At 42.7% G+C, this 24,122-nt stretch overlaps 1 protein-coding gene across 1 annotated transcript in view; it reads right to left on the bottom strand.

Moving 5' to 3' along the window:
- Positions 1–21,670, bottom strand: part of SORBS1 (sorbin and SH3 domain containing 1) — a gene marked incomplete at both ends in the record, with an annotated part of 77,746 nt that extends 56,076 nt beyond the window's left edge. Inside the window, 7 exons of the mRNA XM_082002378.1 lie at positions 834–1,205; positions 4,980–5,095; positions 6,801–6,920; positions 9,364–9,459; positions 11,534–11,599; positions 12,867–12,922; positions 21,639–21,670. Coding sequence (XP_081858504.1) covers positions 834–1,205; positions 4,980–5,095; positions 6,801–6,920; positions 9,364–9,459; positions 11,534–11,599; positions 12,867–12,922; positions 21,639–21,670 — 858 coding nt within the window. The remainder of the gene's footprint in view (positions 1–833; positions 1,206–4,979; positions 5,096–6,800; positions 6,921–9,363; positions 9,460–11,533; positions 11,600–12,866; positions 12,923–21,638) is intronic.
- Positions 21,671–24,122: the final 2,452 nt, after the last annotated feature.

Here is a 24,122-nt window from a genome sequence, read left to right as displayed (position 1 = left end):
ACCACATTAAAGAAATTGGTGGTTGTAAGATTTCCAGTACAAGGAGGGTCAGGAACTTTTTGCCTCCTCTGCAACTTTATCTGAGAGCTACTTTCCTCCTTGTCCCTGAAGACTTTTTAAAACAGGTTATGAGCTTAAAGAGAAACAAAACCTAATCCAAGAAGAACACCATAAATTCCATGTTAAAACTGCTGTGGACTGAATTCTTCAATATTTTCAAAGACAAGCAATTCCAAACTGAAGAGACACTCTGCCCCTAATCTATCCCATAGCACCTAAATACTCGGAAGTCTCTTCGCTCAGTAACTGATATTACTGCTTGTAGGTCATTGGATACTGGCAGAAACCTTACACTGATTCCAGCAGGGATTTGTGTACAGACCATACAGTCTTGTGGCTCCGAGTGGAAGAGAAAGCCAGCCCTAACCTTTAACTGGTCTGCTGTTGATGCTTTATATCTTATTCAAACACAATTAAGGACGCTATTAAAAGAGCCTGAAGAGATCAGTTAGTTGCAGCTAGCCTGTTTATACAGAATTCATTATTCTGAGCAAATCCTGTGAAGACTCTTAGGTTGCGCATCACCTAGCAGAATGGGCACAAAGGGAGACAGTCAAATGTTGTTGCGAGAAGTCAATAGAAAGTTCAAAGCTGCGCAAGGCAGGCAACACGCATGCACTAGCACAGGACGTAAATAAGGTTTCAGCTGTCATGCTGCTGGCAGGGAGTGAGTCATGACTCCTCTCTCAAGTTTAGTATTGCAAGGAGAAAGTCATTTTAATCTGGGAATACAAATTTAGGAAAAGGGCGAGGAGGGTACTTGGCAAGCTTACTGTATGTGAGATGACTCCAGTGATTTCAGGCTTCAAGCCCCTGTGCAAAGACCCCGTGACTGGAGGGACAAGTGAAGGTGGTGATGAGAAGAATGGCAGTTTCGGGTAAACAGAGGGTAATGTGCCAGATGCGGAGGATGCTTGGTTATGGTGGGAACCCCTCTGGAGATGTGGGGGAATGAAATCGTCTAGAGTAGGAAAAGTCAAGGGTGAGCCAGGAGAGACAGTCTCAGGGAATATGGCGCCTTGCCCAAAAGGAACCAGAGGCGGTGGTGGAGTGCTGGAGCTGCCTTCTTGCTGTCTGTCTGGATTAACCTGGAGGAGGGGGACTACTATAACCCCAGGCTGAGCTGTGGTGGTGGCAGTGGCATCCTGTAGGAAACAAGGTGTTGTTATGCAATGGGGGAGATTGGTACTTTAGTTTAACGCAGCCATATAGTGTCATGCAAGGATGCACCCAAAATGATATGAAGCCCCAACAGATTTTCGTTCCTTAGGGAGACATACTTCTTCAGTCTTGCAGCCCTGGCCTCTTATGAACACGTACTGTTTTTCACAAGAATCTTCCTTCCCCTCACCACCCGTCTTCGCCAGTTCTGTGCAGTGAGGCTAAATCAAACCACAGAACAGCTCTGCATTCACCATCACTTGAGAAGCACTAACCATCACATTACGGAGTTTGCTTCTTTTACACCTCCCTAAAATAGAAAGATCCTCACCAACCCAACCCCCTACAAGCACCACACACGCACAAACACACAGATCAATGTTGGGGGGGCACACACGGGGTGTTAAGTATTATCGAGTAGAAGACCACAAGACTGAGGTGGCACAATGAGTGCTCAGAAATTAGGTAGGAGGGGAATAAAGCATTAAGGGAACATTGTAATGAATTAAAGAACCGTTCACACGGCTGAAAGAAAACAAGGTTATGGAGAAAACATGTACCATGCTGCGTCCCATTGCCTTGTATGTTGGCTGTCGCTGCTGAGTAAGGTAAGGCTCTTTTCTCATCCTGTCCTCTGTGGCAGCTGTGCTCTGGGGCTCTAGCACTCTGTCCCTCACAGCTTGCGGAGGTGACGACTGTGTCCAGGAGGGTTGGCCCGCACCATAACTAACTGCGTCTTTACTGAGGACAATGTAAAAGTACGGCCTGGGAGGAACAGGAGGAGGAGGAGGAGCAGGAAGAGACTTTCCAGTATCTGTTACAGAGGAAACAATGTTGGTGGCTGGTGCCTGAGTGAGCTCAGCGCCCAAACTGGTGCTGGCTGCTGGGTCATGTGTGGTGCCAGTGGAATTTTCAGATGCAGCTGAGCAAGTGCTGTTAGATAAACAAGCTACATATAGTTTCGTGACCTTTTTATCCGTCTTCGTCTCATGACTGGAATTCATTCCAGCCTTACTACTGGGATCTGCCCTGTCAGGGTTGCGTTGTATGGATGATGCATCCAACCAGGAGCGACTTTCCAAGAGTGGCTGCCCAGCATGCACCTCATCTTTGGGGCCTGAAGACGGAGGATGCCCTGCTGGCAAGCCTTGCTTCCCACTGGGGATGGCCCCATAGGGGGTAGGTGATGAGAAATAACACCGCGCGCTGGCACTTGGTGATGCACGCTGCGTATAAGGCTTGGGTGCATTCAGGTACACGCAGTCCATGATGGGCACTGGCAACAGGTTGGTCACTTTAGTGTCAGTGCGAGGACGCCATGCAAAGCTCTGCTCTTTGGGAAGAGGAGGACGGGGAGGAGCAAGGGCCTGCCCAGGCAGAGTCAAGAAGGAAGAGAGGGAGAGAGGAAGCAGCACCAAATGAAAGGAAAAAGGAAGGAAAAAAAAAAATAAATTTGAAGAATGAACTCAGTCATTAGACTTGGGTTAAGCAGGTTTTAATACAGCAAGAACAAAAAGCAAATACAGTATCTGGAAGGCCAGTGCAGAACTCATTCATATACATCATCTCACACATTCTCTCTTGCTTAGCACTGCTCACTGCAGCATGCAAACTTTACCCAGCTCTCAAGTCCCTACCTATATACTTCTCTCTCCAGGCTAAATAAATCTCAGTGCTGTATTGTTTCAAGAGGCCTACACAGCAACACCCACCATGCCCCTGGGAAAGTCTGAGTCAAGATTTAACATCCTGGCTAACTAAACTCAGGCTCATGCCTGTGTAACTAAATACTTCCCAGCACTGGGGACATTTGAATTGCAAAGCCAAATTCAGAGCTCTAGGCCATCTCTGCCACATGTTAAGTGCACTGCCGAAAAATGAACGTTGCGAAGTTTCACCAGTGCTAATGTAAACAGACATCATGTGAATACTACAGCCTGCTACAGCTGGCTAAGTAAAAAGTCAGCATTTCTTCCTTCTAAAAGCTAGCTCTTGAACTCTCTTCAGGATTTTTCAGTCCTGAAAATTAAAGATTCTTGAGGAACTGAATTCGTAAGAATTTGCCTCCAGAATCAAGCTCACCAACAGAGAAATCCCGCTTCTAGTAAATAATTAAAAAACCTCACTTTACTGTTTCTGGTACTTTGCAACATCCAGGTTGCTAACTCCACAACTGCCTTCTGATAGCAACTCTAACTACAGTGAATTTTTTCAGAAAGCCAAACTGGTTTGAAGTGAATAACTTCGCAATAGAGAGGTTTTGTTTTATTTATTGCTTTGTTGCCAGTAGCTGAAAACTATGAACTACTGAAAGCAAGAGAACTAAAACACCCACCTAATGAACAGTAGCTCCCTGCATTCTTGCAAACTAACCCTCAGGAGACTATGAAAGTAGGTTTTACACACACCCTATTGTCATATATTTATGGGCAAAGGCTGGCTAAACCACTGTTAAAATGGCCAAAACCAGAGAATGAAGATGCCTTAACAGCACGCGACATTCAAACCTGAAAAAAATAACTCCTTTAAAATTTATCCACATATGACAGGTTGTGGCCCGCACCTATTTTTGTTACATAGATATAGTTCTAGAATAGCTTCATAAAATTACAGCTGTTGTCCCAAAATCTACTGTCCTCATGCTGCCACTCTTTCTCCCCCTTTCCTGATGCGTAAGGGAGTGGAGAAGCGGGTCGGTAAGTGCTTCTTCTGAAGGGCTTCTGCTTCTGGAACAGGCTTAATCCTTTTGATTCCTGAAGGACAGTAGTTTCAGCCTGGAGACTTCAGTGTGCCACAATATTTCCCTAGGTTAGGTGAAGCCTCACTTTACCGCTGTAATACGACATAGTATTATCAGGAAATACTGATTCACCACTTGCAATTGCTGTTTTCCATTTTCTTCCATTTCAGCTTAGTTTGGGCAGCAGTCCTTGAGACTTCTTTAGGAAGTACTATGCACATCAGCGCACTCTCTGTTCATCAACAAGATCAACAAGGGACTACAGGATAGCTGTAAGTATCAGGCAGTAAATGCGTCTCTCCTTTAGGAATGCTGCTCCTTCCCATGCCTTCACCCGAGTTCTGCCTTCTTCCACTTTCATTTACAATTTCAGGAATGGTGTCTGTTCTGTGGCATTGCTATAGGTCCCTGATGATGGGAGTAGCCACCCTGCTAGGGGACAAGGCTTTAGAGGGACTCTGTTTCACACAAGAAAGTGATTTCTAAGGGTTTCCTTATCAGCTTTCAGACTGCTTCTGTGCAGACCAACCAGCCAAAAGAAAAATGATGAAGTTACACTTCTCTTAACAGACTGACTTCAATAATTTATCTTCAGGTACAAATAACCTTTCCCTTGTTGCCTTGTATCAGTTAGTGTTAAAACCGAAAGGCATTTCCCCAACATCGTGTTTTTAATGAATGGTCTAACTCTGCTTTCAGCCTGCAGCAACCTCTAGGAAATAGACCAACATAAAAGACAAAACACTAAGAGATTACTACTTCACCTTTTTTCTTGCAAACAAATAGCGTTGTCCTCCTCCTTCATCCACCAAGCAAACACTGTGGCGTGCCTGTACACACAAGCTCCACAGCAGTCTGCCAACATCAGTGTTGCCCCCATTTTAAAGGTAGGAAAAGCTGAGACACAGCAACTTACCCAAGTCTGCAGCAAAGTTTGGAGTTCAACCCAGGACTCCTGACCATGAATCCAGTGCTTGAACCCAGAAGATCATTCTCAGGTCACAGAAGAAAGGCTTACCTGTGCCTTGCTGTCTGAAGAAAGGTTCGGACGCACACTCCTATAACCCTTGGCAGCCAGAGAAGATGGTTGGGCATCCCCATTGGCATCAGTGTTAGATGACGACCTCCAATCATCTACAAGGGGAAGGAAAAATCAGATCACAGAGGATTCCCTCCAGCTACAGGACGAATGAAAAGAAGGGGACTCTTTTCTTCTTTTTTACTTTCTTTTTTTTCCAGGCAACAAGAAATACTTCCAAGAAAGCAACAGAAGCAACAACATAAGCAGCCAATGTTTGTACCTGTTTCTGGGTTTTCTGGCTCCAGACCTAAGAGTTTCACAGAAAGGAGGGACAGAAGAGGTGAGGGTGGAGGATAGGCATAGAGGAAAAGAAAGGGGGAAAAAAATAAACCATTACATTTACAGAAAACATGTACCAATTGAAGTTAAGGGTTGAGCTACTTCATTTCACACATAAAATGCTTTCTGACAGGGCTGCCTAATTACCATAGAGACCAGCCCTAAACATGACGCCCTCCTTGTTTCTGACCTTTGTAAACACAAGGCAATTCATTCAGAGCAATGAAGAAACAATTGTTCATTGACATTCTTATTTCAGAGGCAGAAAGGCAGCCCAGCTAGCTACTTTCTAAAGCTGCAGCTTGATGTCCAGACATCACAAATTACTGGAAATGTAGGAACCTGTATTCAGCCATGATACAGGCTGTGAAGACATATCTATCCTTATCAACATTGCTGTGTACGATTAACTGAGATAAAAGACTGACAACAAATAGGTCAGGTTTTGCAGACTAAGTGCATGTGCATGAAGGGAGTTATAAAATATGTCACTTTACAACCCAGCCCCTGCAGCTAGATGCATTTGGTCTCATCACCTATTTACTCCCCTCCCACTGAGCGCCTCCTCACTCCTCTACCCATTTTGCTGTTTAAGTTACATGCGAAAACCTCTTCCAGCTCCAAAGTACATTTCAGAAAGCGATTGAGAGGATAAGAAAAGGAAGTATTAATGAGCTGATTTCCATAGTAATGGGCTCATTGCCATTCAGGCTGCTGGAAATTTATGAAGCCATCAACAGAAAGCAGAGAGGCAATGGTGGGGAGTAGGAGTGAAGAAACAGAGAATGGCAAGCATGAAGAGAGGTTAGGTCACGGGTAGAGCAGAATGGCAGGAGAAGACAGAGCAGAAAGCAGCACACGGGCTGGAATTAACGGAACTGCCCTTCCTCCAACAATACAGTCAGAAAGGATGTGTGCTTTGCTTTCAAGAGCAAGTTTGACCCCCTCCCCCCTTAACAGCATCTTGCCTTTGGGAGTTCATCCCCTCTGCCAGACCCACAACACTGCCTAGGTTTGTTATGCTTTGCCTGTCTCCTACAATTAAGTAATTACACGTCTGCTACTGAAAGACGGCAGAGCTCTGTGGTGATGCTGTCTCTGTGGGGACGCTATCTCTGCCCCCTTGACAACCCAAGTTAATGCTATAGTGGCAGTAGCACCACTCGGCCTCTTTCTGTTCCACCTCGTGCCTGGGATGAAAGGAAAAGATTTCAGAGGTTTTGGTGCTCCTGACAGCAAAAGGAGCTCTAAAGAAACTTTAGCCAATGAGTTAGTGTGGTCATGGTCATGAAACCTGCACTAGGAGAGAACGGGAGTCGGTCTCCCTCCACTGATCTGGTTCTTGCAAGAGGTTTCTGACTATGCTATGGGATTTTGGGCTTTCAATCAGAACTAAAAAAAGTCACCCCAAGACCCTGGACTGACCTCACTTGAGGTTATTGTGTGTAACATATTCCAGTTAACCTTCCACCCACTTACTTTCAGGTTGCCTAACATCCTGAGGACATGGCGAAGTGATATTCTGATTCTCTTCATAGGCTGGAGATGCCCGAAGGGTCACAGCTCCTTTTCCACTGCAGACTTTAGTGGGATCCATTTCTACAGGAAATGCACGTGCACAGAGAAGACACATTGAAACAGATGATACAAAGGTATTAGGAGCCATCAGAGCTCTATGGAGTAATTTCAGCATGGCTGCCTCCGGATGAGTCAATCTAGTAATGTTTATGCATATGAAGATTAGCTCTGAATTTAAAGCATTGAGAAATCAAAGCAGTTTCATATTCATGTAACTGATGAATGTAGAAGTAAGTTCTGTGTCAGTGTAACAGAGCTAAGAAAGGAGGGAAAAGGGATGAGCGTGTGAACCAAATTTCACAGGTCCATTTGCCTTATTTGGTCTGCCTTGTGTGGAGATACTGCACTAGCAATACGTACTTATGCACCATTACTGACCCCGCAGCGGCCATCAGACTTCACTCTGACCTTACTAAACAGAGGCACTAGTCCTATCATGACACCGCACAGGGAGCCTGAAGAGGTCCTGAGTATGTACTGTGTTACACAAAGAACAACATGATGATTTTTATTTTTATGGGGTGAGGATCACAGCATCTCTGCATGGGGAGGGATGCAGCTCCTCTCTAGGAACTGTTTTTAAAATGAAAGTTATGCCTTCGGACTGGACAGAGGGGGCAAAGGCTGATGCTTATTGCCCAGACAACAGCCCATGCTTGTGCAGATCAATATTCCCTGGCTGATTTCAGTAAGATAATGCCCCATTATATCCACACCAGTACAGTGCCTATAGACCATGACAATGCCTCGACTAAGGTTGCAAAACACACAAACCACGGCTAAGGTGGCCACAATATAGGGAAACATCAATGGATGTTTCCTATTGTCCATCAGTGCCAGATGGACAATACCAGTAAGGGGAAAGACTCAACACATGTCAGACACCTGGCTCACACCAAAGCCCTTTACACCAGAATCACTGCAGTTCAAGCTTTCACGTGGGCTTCCAATGCTTTAGCGATTTGACAAAAAGCATAGCTTCAGATCCAAACTTAGGATTGCAGGAAGGATGGAATAAGTAAGGAATCAGAAGATACTTTCCTACAGTTTAGCCTTTTGTTAATTTAGGCAGCATTGAGGCAGCCTCTGTGAGGGGAAAGACAATCCACACAGACATATCAAATGCTGCTTAATCCTTAAATATACCACATTTGCACTCACACCACACAACTGATTGTGCCTTAAGGTCACCCATATGCCTGGTGAAACAGAAGTTGACTTCTCGGACCAATTTTTGCGTGACTGTAGGGTCAGGATTTCTTTTGTCCAGGAGTCCAGTTCTGGCTATTGTTCGCATCCACACAGCGCAACACAGCCCAAGGACTCCGCAGACCCACTTTCAAATGAGAGCACAAAGGTTTAAGCTCTGGGACTCCAGCTGCAACAGTGCCGTAACTCTGAGGCATGGACACCCTGTTGGAGTCACCAGGCCCGATGTAGACATCCACAGAGAGTGCAGGGTAGCTGTTCTACACTCCTACACCTAGATTCCCTTCACAGGCGCTGGAGAGAAATGGAAACAGAGCTCACCATGCCATAAATGCCTCCATCGTATTGGAGAAGAATCACATTTGGCAATCAAAGGACTTTTTTTATTTTAATACAACATATTAAATCTGTATACCGAATCAAAACAATAAGAAGCAAAAAAAAAAGTTCTGAACTCCAAAAAATTAAAATGTTTTGAAAAGGTTTGAAAATAAAATATTGTCAGACGATTTCAGTTTGGGAGAGGAAGACAAATACCTACGATGTTGAATTCCCTCACAATTTAGGTGAAATGATGGAAAGCAAAAATCTAAATCTCTCAGTATAAAAATCCAGCAGATGGTAATAAACATGACATTAGCATTGTACTAGTCCGATAGAGCACATATGTGACAGATTAGGAGAGACAAGCAGTATCAGTTAGACTAGTCTGACTGTCCAAATCTAAAGTACAAAAACAATCTTGTACTTCTAGTGAGAAAGCATGTGCTTGGGAAGGATGTGAGACAGACCAACATCCTTACTTATCCATATAAAGATTCTGTAAAGTCAGTATACGTACAGAGAAACAAAATCATCCCATCAATGTTGAACTACACTTGAACCTGTTAAATACCATCTCTGACATCCATTTACTTTCATAAGACACACAGGAAACATTCTTTGGTTCATCAGGAGTTTGGTTCAAAAGGAGGCTGAAATAACAATATTATTCACAACAAAGCATTAGTAGAAGAGCTTACAATGATCCCAGATTCAAGTAGACACAATTATGTCTGCAGAGGAGCAGCATAATTGAGAACAGTGCGTTGTGCCATCAAGAGCTAACTTTATTACCTACTGATGAATTCTACAGCTCTGGAAACAGTGAGGAAAGGCTGAAGCTGAAAACTAGCCAAAGCACGTGGGTGAAGCAGAGGCAGAGAGAGAATGATGGCCGACTAATGCATGGTGGTGGGAGGAAGGAAGAAGATACCTGTAGGCAGCACTAGGTGAGGAGAACTTTTCATTTTCTTCACAGGGATTATTTTAACAGCAGAAATAGAGCGTGTACATAAAGGGACGCCAACAGCTGCAAACACAAAAGTGTAAATGGCACATCCAAAAGGGAAGAACAGAGTTTGGGATGCATGCCACAAAATTTTCTAATGTACTTGGAGACACAATAGCAGGAAATTTCAAATACAAAAGCAGTCCAGAGAGCAATGATGCAACCGTTAAAAATATCCCTTCGTTTGCCCTAATTGAGGACGTGTCTGTTTTATGCAGCATACAGAACTGCTTACTGAATTGACTAACTGCTGACTGCCACTATGCTGCAGGCAAAAAGAATCTGGAAGCTTAGTTTTTAGAAGCCATAACAAAATTTAGTGTAATCATTTAGCTGAGATACACGACATGCAAAAATTAGAATGTGAAGTCAACATTAATATGGCTCAGTCAAAACAAAATAAAGTGAAAAAAGGATTGAAAGGTTGAGAGAGGAACATTAAACTGGCCACATTACATGAATTCCAGATTTTATGGCACATATTTTACAAATTCATCAGCAGAAGGAAGTGAAACGTGAAATAATCTTGAAAACAGTCCCATGCCAAAGCGTAGCATCAAAATATCCATTTCAGAAAAAATCCATCCATTTAAACAATAAATTGAAGAGATTTTTACTGGACTCCATCAGCTAGCACACTAATTATATACTAGATGTAGTGACACAGAGGAAAACCATACATAGCACTGTACAACATTCTAGCAATTGTTATAAAACTGTGCAAACCAGCTAGTACTTCCTCTCTCCGACTCTGTATTGCAGCTAACGTGGAACTTTTTTTGGGGGTGGTAAAAAAAAAGGCAAAATTACTCAGAGGTGAAGCTCAACAGGATCTGCCAAGATAAACATCTTGTAAATCATGGCCCCACCAGAATAACTTGAGTTGTGCTCATGATTTCTGCAGAGCCAAGACCTTCTCCTTTAAAACATATTAGTTTTCTACACATAGTAACTGGAAAATGCTAGATGCCTCTTCACATTCCATGCCATCTCCCTCCGTCCTGCAAAATCAGGACCAAGAGGAACTACATTTCTAAAATTTTACACACCAGTACTAAGCACTGGGCCAGCTTGAGGGAAGCATTGACATCAGGGTGGTGTGTACAACCCCCTCTTGTGGCAGATTTTTCTGGTCCCTGGCAAAACCGAAAAGGACAGACTTCACCAACCTGGTAAAGGGCTCTCAAGCTAAAGGATGGGGGAAGAGCTTGATACAATTTTTTCAAACCTCATAAAATCATTAGTTTTTAATTTGATGGGATTGTTTTAAATTCTTTTTTTTTATAAAACAGGAACCCAAATCAAACCCTTTTCTCCATGCTTCTCCCTGAGCACTGGAGACCCTGCGAATCCAATAGATCCTAAATCCAAACAGCCTGTGGTTTAGGAAACAACCCTAATTCTGTTCTGCTCTGTAACTGACTGAATTCATCCATCCACAATGCAGTCAAAACACTAATCACTATAAAAAGGCATCAAAGGAAAATAAAGGAAATGAAACCAGCAGAAAACCAACCCATACAACCACATACTTTCACGCTGCCAAAACACACACCATCACTATACAATACTGAATGCTATAAAGCACACTGCAAATCTGCTGATGTTAACATGAAGACTGGTTTGTTTAGGTAAGTTTGGGTTTTAAATCATTATTGCTAATGATAAATTGTTTTTGTTATTTAAATGGTTAGCTCCTGCCCTTTAATCCTGGGCTCAAACCTTCACCTCCCACTGTAGTTCGCAGGATTCACACATTAGGAACTCACAAACCCATGTTGTCTAAACATACTAAGATATTGATTCACAGGTGCTCACAACGACCACAAGCAGTGCACAGCTTTCCTCAAAACAGCACTAAAAATACATAAAGATGCAAATACCACCTGACACCTTTAAGGGACAAAGAACACTTGTTCAGCTAAGAAATGCTGCTACGCCTGGCATGGTGCAGCACAAGGCTTTTCTTGTATCAGTCGTCAAGCAAACTAAATTTGGAAACCCAGGCTGTAGTGAACATCCGCGGAAATCAACCACATCACGCAGCTGACATGCAGGGGGAGCTACAGAAATGCCTCTGAAGGTCTTAACCCACCTTTTTCCTGTCCATTGCTGCTCAGCCCATTGACAACAGTTTTTGCAACATCAATTTCTTCACGTTCTGTAAGACAAATGAAGCAGCACATTACTTCTGGGTTAAAACCTCTGCAACTGAATTAACCTCTGACTATGAGGGGATGCCATGGGTCAGCACTATTTGATTCAGGAATTAGGAAGTATTACTAGTATCTCAGGAGATGTTGCCTGGAGACCCAAGTCTCCCTTGGATGACATCCCTGTTTCTCCCTTCCCTTTGCCTACCTGGATCGCAGCCTCTTTTAAACAGGGACTTTCTCTGTATGTGAATACGGCATCCAGCTCAGTGATGAGATTTTCAAGAGAGATTTTTCAAGCCAGCAACATCCTCAGCTGACATGAATAAACTCTCATGTGAATTCAGAGAAACACAGAAAATAAGTGCTAGAAAGGACCTCCAAGGGTCATCTAAAGCCATATTCCTGACCCATGGCAGAAATAAATCGACCTCTGTCACTGATGACAAATGTTTGCCTAACGAGTTCTTACAAACTTGCAGCATCCCCCTGTAGCAACCTGTTTCAGTGCTTCACAACCTGGAAGCTTATCAATGCTTAAGCCAAATTCCCAGCTCATGTTTTTCAGACCCCAATTAGTTGCTTAGCTTTCCTGTGGACTCTCTCAAAATGGTTCACATTTTTCTCAAAATGTGGTGCTAAAAACTGGACACAATACTCCAGCTGAGACTTGATAAGGTGCTAAAATCAAGTGGGAATATTATTCCACAGGTCCTACACGTGGCATTTCAGTATGGCATCTGCTTTGTCTTTCAGTCTGGTTTAGCCTGTTATCCAGACAAGCCCAGAAGTTTTCCTCTCCCCAACCAGCCCCCATTTCCTGGTCCTTCACTGTTCTTTGAACAGCTGATCTTTCCTATCCAGATGCCAAACTTTGCATTCACCCCTACTAAAAGACATCAAATTCTTTCAGATCATTTTTTCAGGTAAGCAATAATTTTGAAATTTTGTATTGCAAAGTGAAAGAAGCTAACGTGACCTACTCCAGTTCAAGATGTTTCTAGGCATTTTTTGAGCATTATGGGCAAAATTTGGCCAGGACACTGCTTACTATGTAAACACAAAGCCAGGACACTGTTTACTATGAAGCCATATGGCTGCTGCCTTAATAGTCAGATCCCCTGAGTTTTCCAAGGGCTTTGACTCTTTTCTGGGAGGCAGAAGAAGAGTTAAAAAAAAAAAAAAAAAGAGTAATTGCATCAGAAACAGACAGGAATATTTCTAGTAATAAAAAGGAACACCAATGAGGGCAAGTAGAAAACAACACAGACTTACCAGAGCTCATTGTGGCGGAAGGACTTGCCTTTTTCACTTCTGGATTTTGTTTATCTCTGTTTAAAGTGAAAGGCAGAATGGTTACGTTATGCTTCATGTCTGCCCAGACAGCACTGGACATGATGCTGAACATTCATCACAAAAGTCAAGGCAATAGTCATGGTTTCTTCAAAAAATTTGGTTTCAAAACCCAAATGGATTTATGTCAGCCACCAGTTAAATTTTTTTGCTGATAACTGTCAGAAATTAAAGAGTATTTCCACCCGATATAGGTATTACTTTCAGACTTTAAGACTAATCCTCAACATTAAATCATAAGATACTCATTAAAGCCTAAAATTCTATATATGGCAAAGTGAAAATCTGGCTAGCTGCTAATATATAAAATGTGCATCATCTTTAAGGAAAAAAAAATTTTAAATCTCAGTGACACTAAAAACTTTAAGCTAAAACTCTCAACTTGGACCACTGCCAGATTTTAAGGCGACTTGTTGCTCAGATCAAACTCTCCTTGAAAAGATGTTATAATACAGAAGAGACATATTTGTCGAAATGCATATTAACTTCTGCACCAATCATTTCCCATCCTTCAGTGCCACTGATATTTTCAGGATCAGACTCCAGTAAGTGGAACTTTAAAATTAGAACCTTTAATCCTCTTGGGACCTACGGCAGCAAAATTACCAACCCAAGAGAAAAACTACCAGATGGGGACCAGAGGAGAAAAAGGTCAATTTTGATGGTCGTAACAGTCTACGGAAGACAATTGCGGGGCCTATTCATACCCAGTGCCCATGCCTGTGAGGACTTGATACCTGCAGCAAATGAACAGGTTTCAATGTCACACCACAGATGTTGGGTTTGACTAGTCAAAGAGCAGCATTTCTACAAAACAAGTCTATGTTTGCCAAGGTCTCTCAGCTCCCTAAAGGTCCCAGGTTGAATTACAAACCCTTCAATTTTACGTTCCAATCTTTTTTCCCCTCCTGAAAAGCTAGCACGAGAGAGAGTGAGATCAAGTGTAACTCCACCCAGTTGATGGCTTTCATGACACAAATAGAAATAGGTATCTAAAGCTGCGAAATCATGCATAAACAAAGACCCTAATCTGTGAACTAGGAAAATTGCTCAGAGAAATAAGAAACTAAATAAGAGAGTTGGAGAGACTAATTTTCCTGTTACACGAACTGGAGGCAGCAGTGGGACATTGCAAGAGGTGGAAATTGCCTTCAGGGAACTGAATTTGCTCTCTTGCCTCAAGCATCCCCATTCTTAACTGTCATTTGTTTCATACCAGCCAGAATATAATGAGCATGTTCAACAGATACTCAAAAGGAAAGAAAAGAAAATCCAACAAGCAAATATAGTAACAGATCAGTCTGTAAAACCAGCCAATATCTGGGCTCTCCAGCATGCCACCCTAGCAACAGCTGCCAACACTTAGTTATTTAGATATTTTCTTCATTAAGATATCCATATAAGATATATATTGTGGGTTGGTGAATGCTCAGCAGAATGCAGCCTAACTTCAAGCTGATCCCAGTAAAACACAGTGTGAAGTGGAGGGCACAGTCTAAAACCAGTTAACAACAGAAGCTGCCCAACTTTGCCCATACAGTATCTGCCCTTTGTTTCTACCATTTCATATTAGCAGTAAGTACCCTGAAATAGTAACAGTTGACACAGCATGAAAATTTAGACAGATATACTTAATAATAATGTTTTTTCTGATCCCTGTACGTTCCAGTCAGAAGGATGCCTTAGTTCAAGCAAAGCAGAAAGAAACAGGCTAAAATGATAGGCTCTCCAGCCTAGAGGAGGTCTGTAGCAATATCACACTCTTCTACGTATGGAAAATCATTACAAGTTAAACTCACTGGATAAATACAAGTCCCTCTATAAGGCAGGCAGAAAACTACAAGAAGGGACAGTACTGCCATAAGTCTCGTCTCAGCTGTAGGATTAAAGCCATTCTGAAGCTGAGGAAGTTGCTGGTACCCCAAAGTTTTGACTCAGCACTGGCCTTCTCCATGGGCTTCATGAAAGTCAGCTGAAAGTTTCTTCTACTCCAAGCATCCCCAAAAGGTTGTGTGCTTTCCTTTGGTATACAAGCTAAAAAAGGCAGGGGGGAAAAAATAATCTAGTGTATTACCTTTTCAGGAGAGGAAAGAGGAAATACTAGCTCACGTGCCCGGGCAAAGGCAGGGTCCACTGCTGCTGCAACCCCAGAGCAACACAGGTCCCCTTCCACAATAGCGCTATCCCAGCAATTAAACTTGTGACCCTATGCTTTGTACTTTCTAAACTGTTTCATCTATGTTTAGAAATAGTGACATCACAACTGCCATAAAATTCTGATTTCACTGGTGTCTTTTTTATTCAAGAGGCTTGACACTGCTTACAGTGTGAAGCACTGGCCTTCACTGCACTAAGAAAAGCATTAAGGAAAGAATATACACCAAAACCAGCACAATTATTTGGCCTTAAAAGAACAAATTACTTTTCATAAGAAGTGATCTGAGGTTAAAAATAAAGTCATAATTAAAGAAATAAGTTTGCTAAAATTAAATGGATGTGTACAAACTCATTAGAACTAGATCTAGAAAAATTACTTTTCCACATATCCCCACACTTACTAGCAATTACAGAATTCAATTAAAATAACAAGCATTCAGTGTTCACTTACTGTCAAACTAAGCAACATTATTCAAGCACTCAAACGAACATGTACTTAATGCAGGTTTCCATACACAGAATGGATTCAGCGTGCTCAAGGGGAGCATAACTAATCCTGAGAGCCTGGGTTGGTGCGACTCCAGAAACTCCATTTACAAGTTTATTTTGATCAGTTGAGGATCTGTGTACAGATTTGCTGCATGCAGGTAGAAATAACTGGTGTTTAGATTGAGGAAATTATGGTGCACATTTGGAGTTGAGAACATGCTTCAATGCCTTTTTGCATCAGGGCTACAGTGTTATTCTGTCTCCCATACGCTTAACCCAAACCACATACTGAATTCCTGCTAGGCTTGTCTTAGCCCTAAAGGCTGCTCTTGTGACCAGATACATGGTCCAGCCAGATAACACATCTGGCTCCATGGCCCTGGTAGAGTGAAGTGTTGCCCTCTGTAACACTTGGGAAGGTACATGCTGTAAATCAGCGTGCCATGAGTGTTTGGATGGTACATCCTTAGACAGAACAGTCCCTGCCAGGTTGGCCGGACAGGCTGTCTGTGGGCTGTGGGAGCAGATGTATCTGGAAACATTTGCTGTTCCCAGTTCTCCTGAGAACTTTGTGTAGACATGGCCAAGCCACTCCTGTAGACACACATGCAAGTACCCACAGCAGCACTTCAGAAATGAGCCTTTCAAAGGGAACCAAAAATGAGATCCCTCCCTCTGTAAAAACAGAGAAACTGGTACTGCCAGATCAGGCAAAACACAGCAAATTAAAAAAAAAAAAAAAAGACACCCCTGCCCAGTGTCTCCCTCCAGCTCCCTACTCTAACCAGCTAACCAGTATCTCCTTGCCAGACTGGAATTCATGCCTTTCCTGAAATGTGACAGACATAGCAACAAAGGCTTCAAAGCTGCAGACATTCAAAACACAATGAAAGGTAATGAATTCCTCGGGACATAAGCCAGCAGCTGTAACCCTGAACAAGCCCGCGTTCCTACCTCACACAGACCAACTCCTTGCCAGTTAGGTCGTACCTCTAGATGGACGTTTAACGCTTCCTTCCTCCCTTTCACCCCCAGCACATTTCTTCCAAGGCTGCAGCTCCTTCCCTACTTGGTGTGGAAAAGAGAGCAGTGCATTTAGAAGCCTATTTAGGAGGAATGCAGATAAGTGGCAACTACTGCACCGCGTGTCTCTGGATTATCTCACATGCTCTAAACATTCGAGTACTCCCCCTGCAATGGCAGGGGGTAACAAATAGCTCATTAATAGTTCCGAGTAAGGACACATGCTTTTAAGTCATTGGTATCTCAGCTAAGGGTCACAGGCGGTAGTTATTTTTGGTGGTCTAATCTACATGTGGGGAAAAGTAATTTCCTTTTGTTTCTTCTCATTTTATTATTGACAGCTCTGATGACTCGCATAGGATTTAAAAGCAATTTCTAAACATGAGACAAGCATCCAAAACTTATTGGGCAGGTCCATTATATTCCTGAGATTTGGACTCCTGCTTTATCTTCTCAGTTATGAGTTTTTACGTTTTCAAAGTTTTCACTCCATATACAAAAGCTTTAAGTGTTTTGTGGTTACACTTAAATGAAAAATCAGATTTTTATTTATATTAGTATAATCTAGGAGTTGAGGCTTTTAGAAAAAGCTTTCAGACTTAAGGGATGATGAGCAATCACAAAACTTACTTTTCACCTGGTCAGGTCTCACACATCACTGACAGCCCTCATTTGTTTAGCGCCTGGCTCAGACCCTTTCTCACATTGCCATCAGTGTCCCTGACCTAGATGCTCTGCTCAACCAACCACGCCAGCAATGTGGAGTCCCAAATCTGGAAAGTGGGCAAAGGGCTGCGCTGCAGCCAGTGCCTCCTACCAGGCGGTTCCTCTGCTTAAAGGAACTTGCTGAAAAGCACATCTCCTCTGTACCTCTCACTTAAAAGCATCACAAAAAAATGGGGCAAGAAAAAAAAAACAGAATACAGGAAGCAGCTCCAGGTTAACCCAAGCAATCAGCTCTCTCCAAGTATCATTATACTCTTACCCTCAAATACAGAGAGAAGTACGCTGCCTGTCATTTTTACTTTAAGGGTTAAAGGACATGCTGTCATTTTTTCAAAAGACATTATGCTCCTAAGAATAAATGTCACAAAAAGATGATGAATAAGCAAGCAGTGCACACAGAAGAATCATACCAATTCTGTACAAGACAACAGCCTCCCCACACTCTTCAGTGAGTGTTAAGACTGCAGAGAGGAACTGGTGAAAGCTCACTAAATGAAACAAATGGCAGCATAGAACACTTGGATAAGGTGTTTTTATAAATAATTGAACATATAGCTGTTAGAATAAACAAACATAGCATATTTCATATGCAGTATCTCTTTTTTTTTTTTTTAAGTACAGTGCATGTTTGTTTCCTTCCTAATGGGCAAAATTAAGTTATCTAGGGCATATGTGCCAGTTTTTGTGAATTTAAGAGGAATGTGCCACTCTGAATAATAAAAGTCAAATAGGAAATGTAAACTAGGAGATGTGTCTGTAAGAACTGAGAGATGTTTTTCAACTAAGTCATCTTACAGTCATCAACTTCAGAGTAAACAAAGTTTAGCTGCAACCTGAGTTAACTCAGTTCAAGGTCACCACTTTTGGAGCAGGGGGCAGAAGAGGATCTCCTGGGTCATCAGGCCTACTCCCATGCTATTGCAGGCAACCGTGTCATACAATCCTGTGCAAGAGCATTTCACATTCCAGCTTAAAACTGGTTAGGTTTCTTGCCTCCACTGCTCCTCCTGGAAGGCTACTCCAGAACTCATTCCTCTTACGGCTTGAATACTGTCTCTGATTTGCAACCGAAATTTAATTCGTGAACAGCTACAGCTGAATTGTTTTGCATCAACACAATTTTTCTGTTCAAGCAGCTCTTCCTCCTTGTGCTCACCCCCATCCACGCATTTTTAGAAAGCGATTGCACCTCTAGGTCTTCATTTTGCAAGCCTGTAAACAAGCATTTCCAAAGCAATTGGTCTGCATGTTGTCACCCATCTCATTAAAATCTGGCAAATAGCGGAAGATTTTAAAAGGTTGGCAGTCCAAAGTCTAAACTCTGCTTAATGTCTCAGAACCAGAGAGTGAAGCCTACAGCTGACATGCCTAACAGCTGAAAAGCAAGGTTTAAAAGGTAAGTCAGCTTTTTTTGTCCATTCTAATTCTGGCCTATCTACTAAAAACAACGCTATGGTCAGTGCTAGTTCAGATAGTGATTTGATGTCTCCAGGGTCCTCCCTGCAAAGAAATAGACTGGAAAAATTTCACATCAGATACTGAACCTTCATTAAGCGACAATGACTTGTACCTACAAGGTTGTGGGGATGAAAGGTGGCTCCTGCTTGAGCCATCAACCTCCTGCTCTGCTACAGACACAGGGCTTGGAAAACAGCCATCCAGAGGGTTGTTTGGCACAGAGCAGACAGAGGAGTAACTCAACATGCAGCATCAATGGTTCCCTCTGGATAAGTTAACCGCTCTTATCAGTAGCCTTACAGTCAAAAACATCTCTTCTCATTACAACAGATTTTAAATACACTGTAACTGGGCTTTGACTTCCTCTCCAGTCTGTCATGACTGCCTTCTGCTTTTTGTATGTGATGGCTCAGATCATGGTGACAGTAGCTGTGCCCCATGTATCATTGATGTCTGCTGAAGAAACAAATGCCTTTATGCCACACCCATATGCCCAAGCAGCTCACATTCTAGAATTTCTGAAAGAAAAACAAAAATTTCTAGGATATTTAAAATAAAATCTTATATTCATCTTAGCAGGAGACACAAGGCACAGCATTTGAGAGCAGCAGAAGCTGAGATTTCTGTTCAGATTTATCTGTGATATGTATGCTAACACCTCATTGATGGAAGCACTTTACAAACAAGCTGATGTACATCCTATGCAAGGGAACTCACTGGGCACAGCTCTCACGCCGCCAGCTCCAGAGGGAAAGCTGTAAATGACTTAACAGCATACCAGAATCTGGGACCACTCAGGACACATAACTCAGCTGAGACTCATACAGGAATTTGGGCAGGGAGCTTGTAACTACCAAAATGGGGATTTATTTACAGTTAAGGAGTAATTAATTCAATAACACCAAATTTACCTTTTTGCAAAATGGAAATCTTTCAGACAATCTGCAATGACTGCACCTAGCCACAAGGATGCTGGTTTTATACTTCAGCTGGAATAGAGAGAAGATTCATTGAGTTCAAGCTGTTGTGAGACTACTTGCAAGAGCTGTGCAGCTGGGGTGCTCCGAGTACTGCACTTAACTCTCTGTACACCTCTGATATAGGGCCACTTGTGCCTCTGCAAAACAACTGCTGCAAATAAACAGACACAAATTCCAGAAGCCCTAATTATGTATAACAATGGATCTATTCAGCTGACTGGGGGATTGAGGGACACAAACACTGCATTGCATTTACTACAGTGAATGGCATTCTATAAATCTATAAATCAATTAGATCATCTAAACAAAATCCAGCAGCTTCTCTTCCACGATTTTGTATAACAAAGACTACAAAGGCTGCCTTCACCTCTGTCACTCACTCGCAAACAGTAAAGTAGTAAATAAGAGAAGTTGCATTAAGTAAAAATACTAATTAGAGATTGACTAGTGTCACAAAGTTCAAATCCAGATTACAAACATTTCACAAAAATGAGGGTAGAGAGAAGATTCTGATGCACCTCTGACATATAAACCAGATACTTTAATGCAACAGACCACCTTATACCCTCCCAGACACATCCTGAGATTCCTAGTTGTGTAAGGCAGAGGAATTGCACAGGCATGAGTGCTCACTAAGGCAACCACACCAAACAAATTTTTAGTTATGACCTCTGCTAGCACTAACTGTTTTGAAGCTCTGCACAAACACTCACTAAGCAACAGCTAACACTTTTCAAGGTATATAGGTCATATTCCTATTTTACGCAGAGATGGAAGACTCGGGCCTCTATTCTACACAACATCTGAAATCAGCTGAGCTGGCACAGTGTAACAAGGTGCATGTATCAGTCTTACAGGTTGCTTTTTCTATTTTCAGAATAAGGAAAACCAGTTTGAGAGTTGGTATCATTTACACACAACTGCAATGACCTCCAGGGAACCACATGAAGCTAAGTCTAGTCAACGCATATGGGGAGCCAGGCATATAATACTTCCAACACACCTTTGACAAGCCTAGGGACGCAAGTTGAAATTAGACAGGGTCATTCTCCCTAGCCTTTGCCAACCTGGAGGCATTGCTACACTAAAATTGCCAGGGAACTGATTCATCTACCTGAATATCAGGCACAAAAAGATCCCAGCAAACTCAGAAGGCTGGTCACTGTCACATATCCAAGGCCAGACAGCAAACCTGTGCTTGCCAGGGAATTCAGGTTGGAGTGCTCGCTTGCTAGCCCTGTTGGACTGTGCTGCCTCTAAAGTCACCTACACCCTGCGATGTAGAACACAGTGACTGCTCCTCTACTCAGTACTGAAAAAGCTGAGAAACCCAAACTGCTGGGTTAAGCAACAGTCTGATATTCAAAGTGTCTCCAGAAATAGCAGAAAGTCACATTCCAGAAGCCAGTCCTCATTTCGCTTCCCTATGACTCCTCCAACCTCAGGTGACCAAATTCACATTGCTGAGAACTCCAGATCCATTCTCATCACTTTCACTTTAGCAACAGCCTCAGAATCATCATTCAGGAATTGCTCTCAATCCCTCCTTCCCATTAAAATAGGAGAAAGATCCAGTCATTAGGGTAAGGAGGCAAGGACCTGCCCATTTCCCTTAATAAGAACACAAATCCATGTAATGACCACCTTGCTACCTCCCCTCTTTTCAAGCAGCAACTGGAAATACCTATCCAAATGAAAGAAGCAATCTGAAAATCGGTGTGTACTGCCCCAACAGACCTACCCACCCAGTGCACATTAGCATACATCAGTGTCATGTAAAGTCCTGGGAGTTCAGCTCACAGCAGCCCTAGGAGGGCTAGCTTTGACTAAATGTGATTGAAAAATGTATCGGTGTCCTTACCTTGATTCAGGCTTTTCAGTTAATGGTGCCATTTTCTTCGTCCCTTGATTTCACTCCATAAGAGGCACGAAAGAGTTAAGAAAACCTTTCACTGTGTTGCCCAGTCACTTGGCTGCTAAGGTGTAACAAGAAATTTGTGGAGGCATCTCTCTCTCTCTCTGGCACCCTTAAATACTTTGCTCCTCCTACTACTGTGCTTTAATTAGCCAGCTGGTGCTTAGTCACCCCATCCTGTCACTAGGCTTGCTCACCATCAGCCATCCCCACCCAGCCTGCCTGTCACTCCCTTGCCAGTCATCACGAAAGACACTGACTCTTCCTGCAGCTCTGGAGCTGGGGAAAGGAAAGAGGGAAAGTTGGGAGGTGACAGTCCATGGCAGCATGGGTATGGGATGCACTTCAGAAGGGAAGTGACAGGCGAACCTTGAAGAAATATTAAGGTACAGGGAAAGTACTTGAAAAAGCACTTTTTTTTTCTTTTTTTTTTTTTTTAAAGCCAGGCAGCATCTGCTTGTCAAGGAAGAAATATTTTTCATTAGCACTGGACATGACAGATCTTATTTCAATGGGTAGGAGCTGAAGGGGCAAGCTAAAGTTTCTGCACGTGGCAGCTGAGAGTTATAGCATAAATACCTGACTTGACACTAAAGGCAAGCTAACTGCTTGCATGGCTATTACATATTATATGCCCACTCCATGAGCATCATAACAGGCATCAAAGGAGCTTTTAAGCCATCAAGCTGTACTAGGGTGTCCCTAGAGTGGAGTGTCTCCACCACAGTGCAGCCTGGCTCCCCTTTAGACAGCCTAAGACTTGTGCTGGAGTGGAAGTGGTGGCAGTTTTTAGGAGCGTGAGAGTATACTTGCACATCCCCATGTCTGGGCAGCCTGTTGGTAAGGAAGGTGAGTTGCAGCACAGGATCACCCTTCCTTCCATGGTGAATGTCTACGGAACAAAAGACTGCGACCAAGACTTCCTGAAATCAGACCTTGGAGGTTGGTTTCATGCAAGACCAAGTGGCAGCTTAATAGCGGAAATAATTTGAAGGAGACCTTCAAGTCTCTTGGTACTGTCTTTTGTCACCAGACAACAGCAACCAGTGCACCAATTGCTGTTGGTTTTCATGACTGACACTCCAGAGTGTCTCTGTCTGCAGCCTGTCTCTGGATTTTGATTCCCCAAATATGCATGTACAGGCATTGATCTGCTGCCAAACTCACAGACTGAAAAAATGTACTGAAAATTATTGCAAGGCAAGCATCTCAGCATTCAAATAAGACCCATAAAGCAACACAGATGGCAAGAGCTGCTGATTGCAGAAGAACATAGAGCAAAGGTTACTGTGTGGGTCAACACTTAACTCTAACTTCAGATTCTTTCAGTAAAATGTTAGCCGAGGACACAGAACAAAAGGTTTCTAAATACCTACACACGTAAACCCATACTGATGCACTGTGAAATGCTGACTGAGGTTCTGCCAGCAGCACAAGTTCTCTTTTTTCCTCCTCAATGCACCTTTTAGTATCCCAATACTTGCCTCCCACCAAATAAGGCATTTAACTGTTAGCAAATACAGGCACAATTCTGACTTGGTATACTGGCTAAGGGGCCAGAAGAAGTTAGAAAATGCTGCTCTATCGTACTTCATTTAAGACCAATCCCATACCTCAGTGTGAACATACCACTGGTAGTTCTAATTAGAGTAAACAAAGGGCCACTGAGCCCACATTTACCACCACATCCCAAAAGACTAATGCTGGGGAACTTGTACCTGGGGTTTTGGTTCCATTTACCCCAGCAGATATCAGAGGCTATTTGTAAAGTTCAGGTCTGCATTCTAGGTTTAGACTCCAACCCCTGTAAAAGTCAGGTGTATTTGGTTTGGGTGGAGGAGGAAGAGGATTATTTCAGATATATCAACAGTCAGAATAAAGGATGATGGAAAACAGTATGTTTTGAATGGTCAGACTCTACTGTCCTCTCTGAAAAAGAAACAACCAACCACACAAACACATACAAAAACAACCCAAAACCAACCAAACCCATAACCACAAAAAACCAAACCCCCAAAAGCCATGTTGTTCTCAAAAACAAACCAGAAAAGCCAACAAAAAAGCCCACAACATTGTCCAAAGTAAGCTGTGCAGTCATCACCAGCTCCAATTACTTGAAACATACTTGTTTATACAACAGTATGCAAGAGGAGACCTCCCTCCCCACATGAAGATAACCTCCTTGATCTCCTTCAAGTCTGTTGTGGAGCCTGGACCACATGTGAGTGTGTCAGTTGGAAGTCCTGCTTGCTGTGTAGCAGGGGTTTATAAACAAGCCTCTGATAGTTTGTCTTCATGTAATAACAATGACTACGATTAAAATGTTGAGAGAGTAGAAACCATACTGTAAAAAAAAAAACCAGCTAGTGAATGAAAGAATAGCACCTAGGGAGAGGCAAAGTAGGGAAGGATCCAGGGGATGGCTCAGGT

The sequence above is a fragment of the Phaethon aethereus genome (assembly GCF_964289735.1).
Source record: "Phaethon aethereus genome assembly, chromosome: 7".
Lineage (NCBI taxonomy): Eukaryota > Metazoa > Chordata > Aves > Phaethontiformes > Phaethontidae > Phaethon > Phaethon aethereus.
This window is presented reverse-complemented; position numbering and strand designations above follow the sequence as displayed.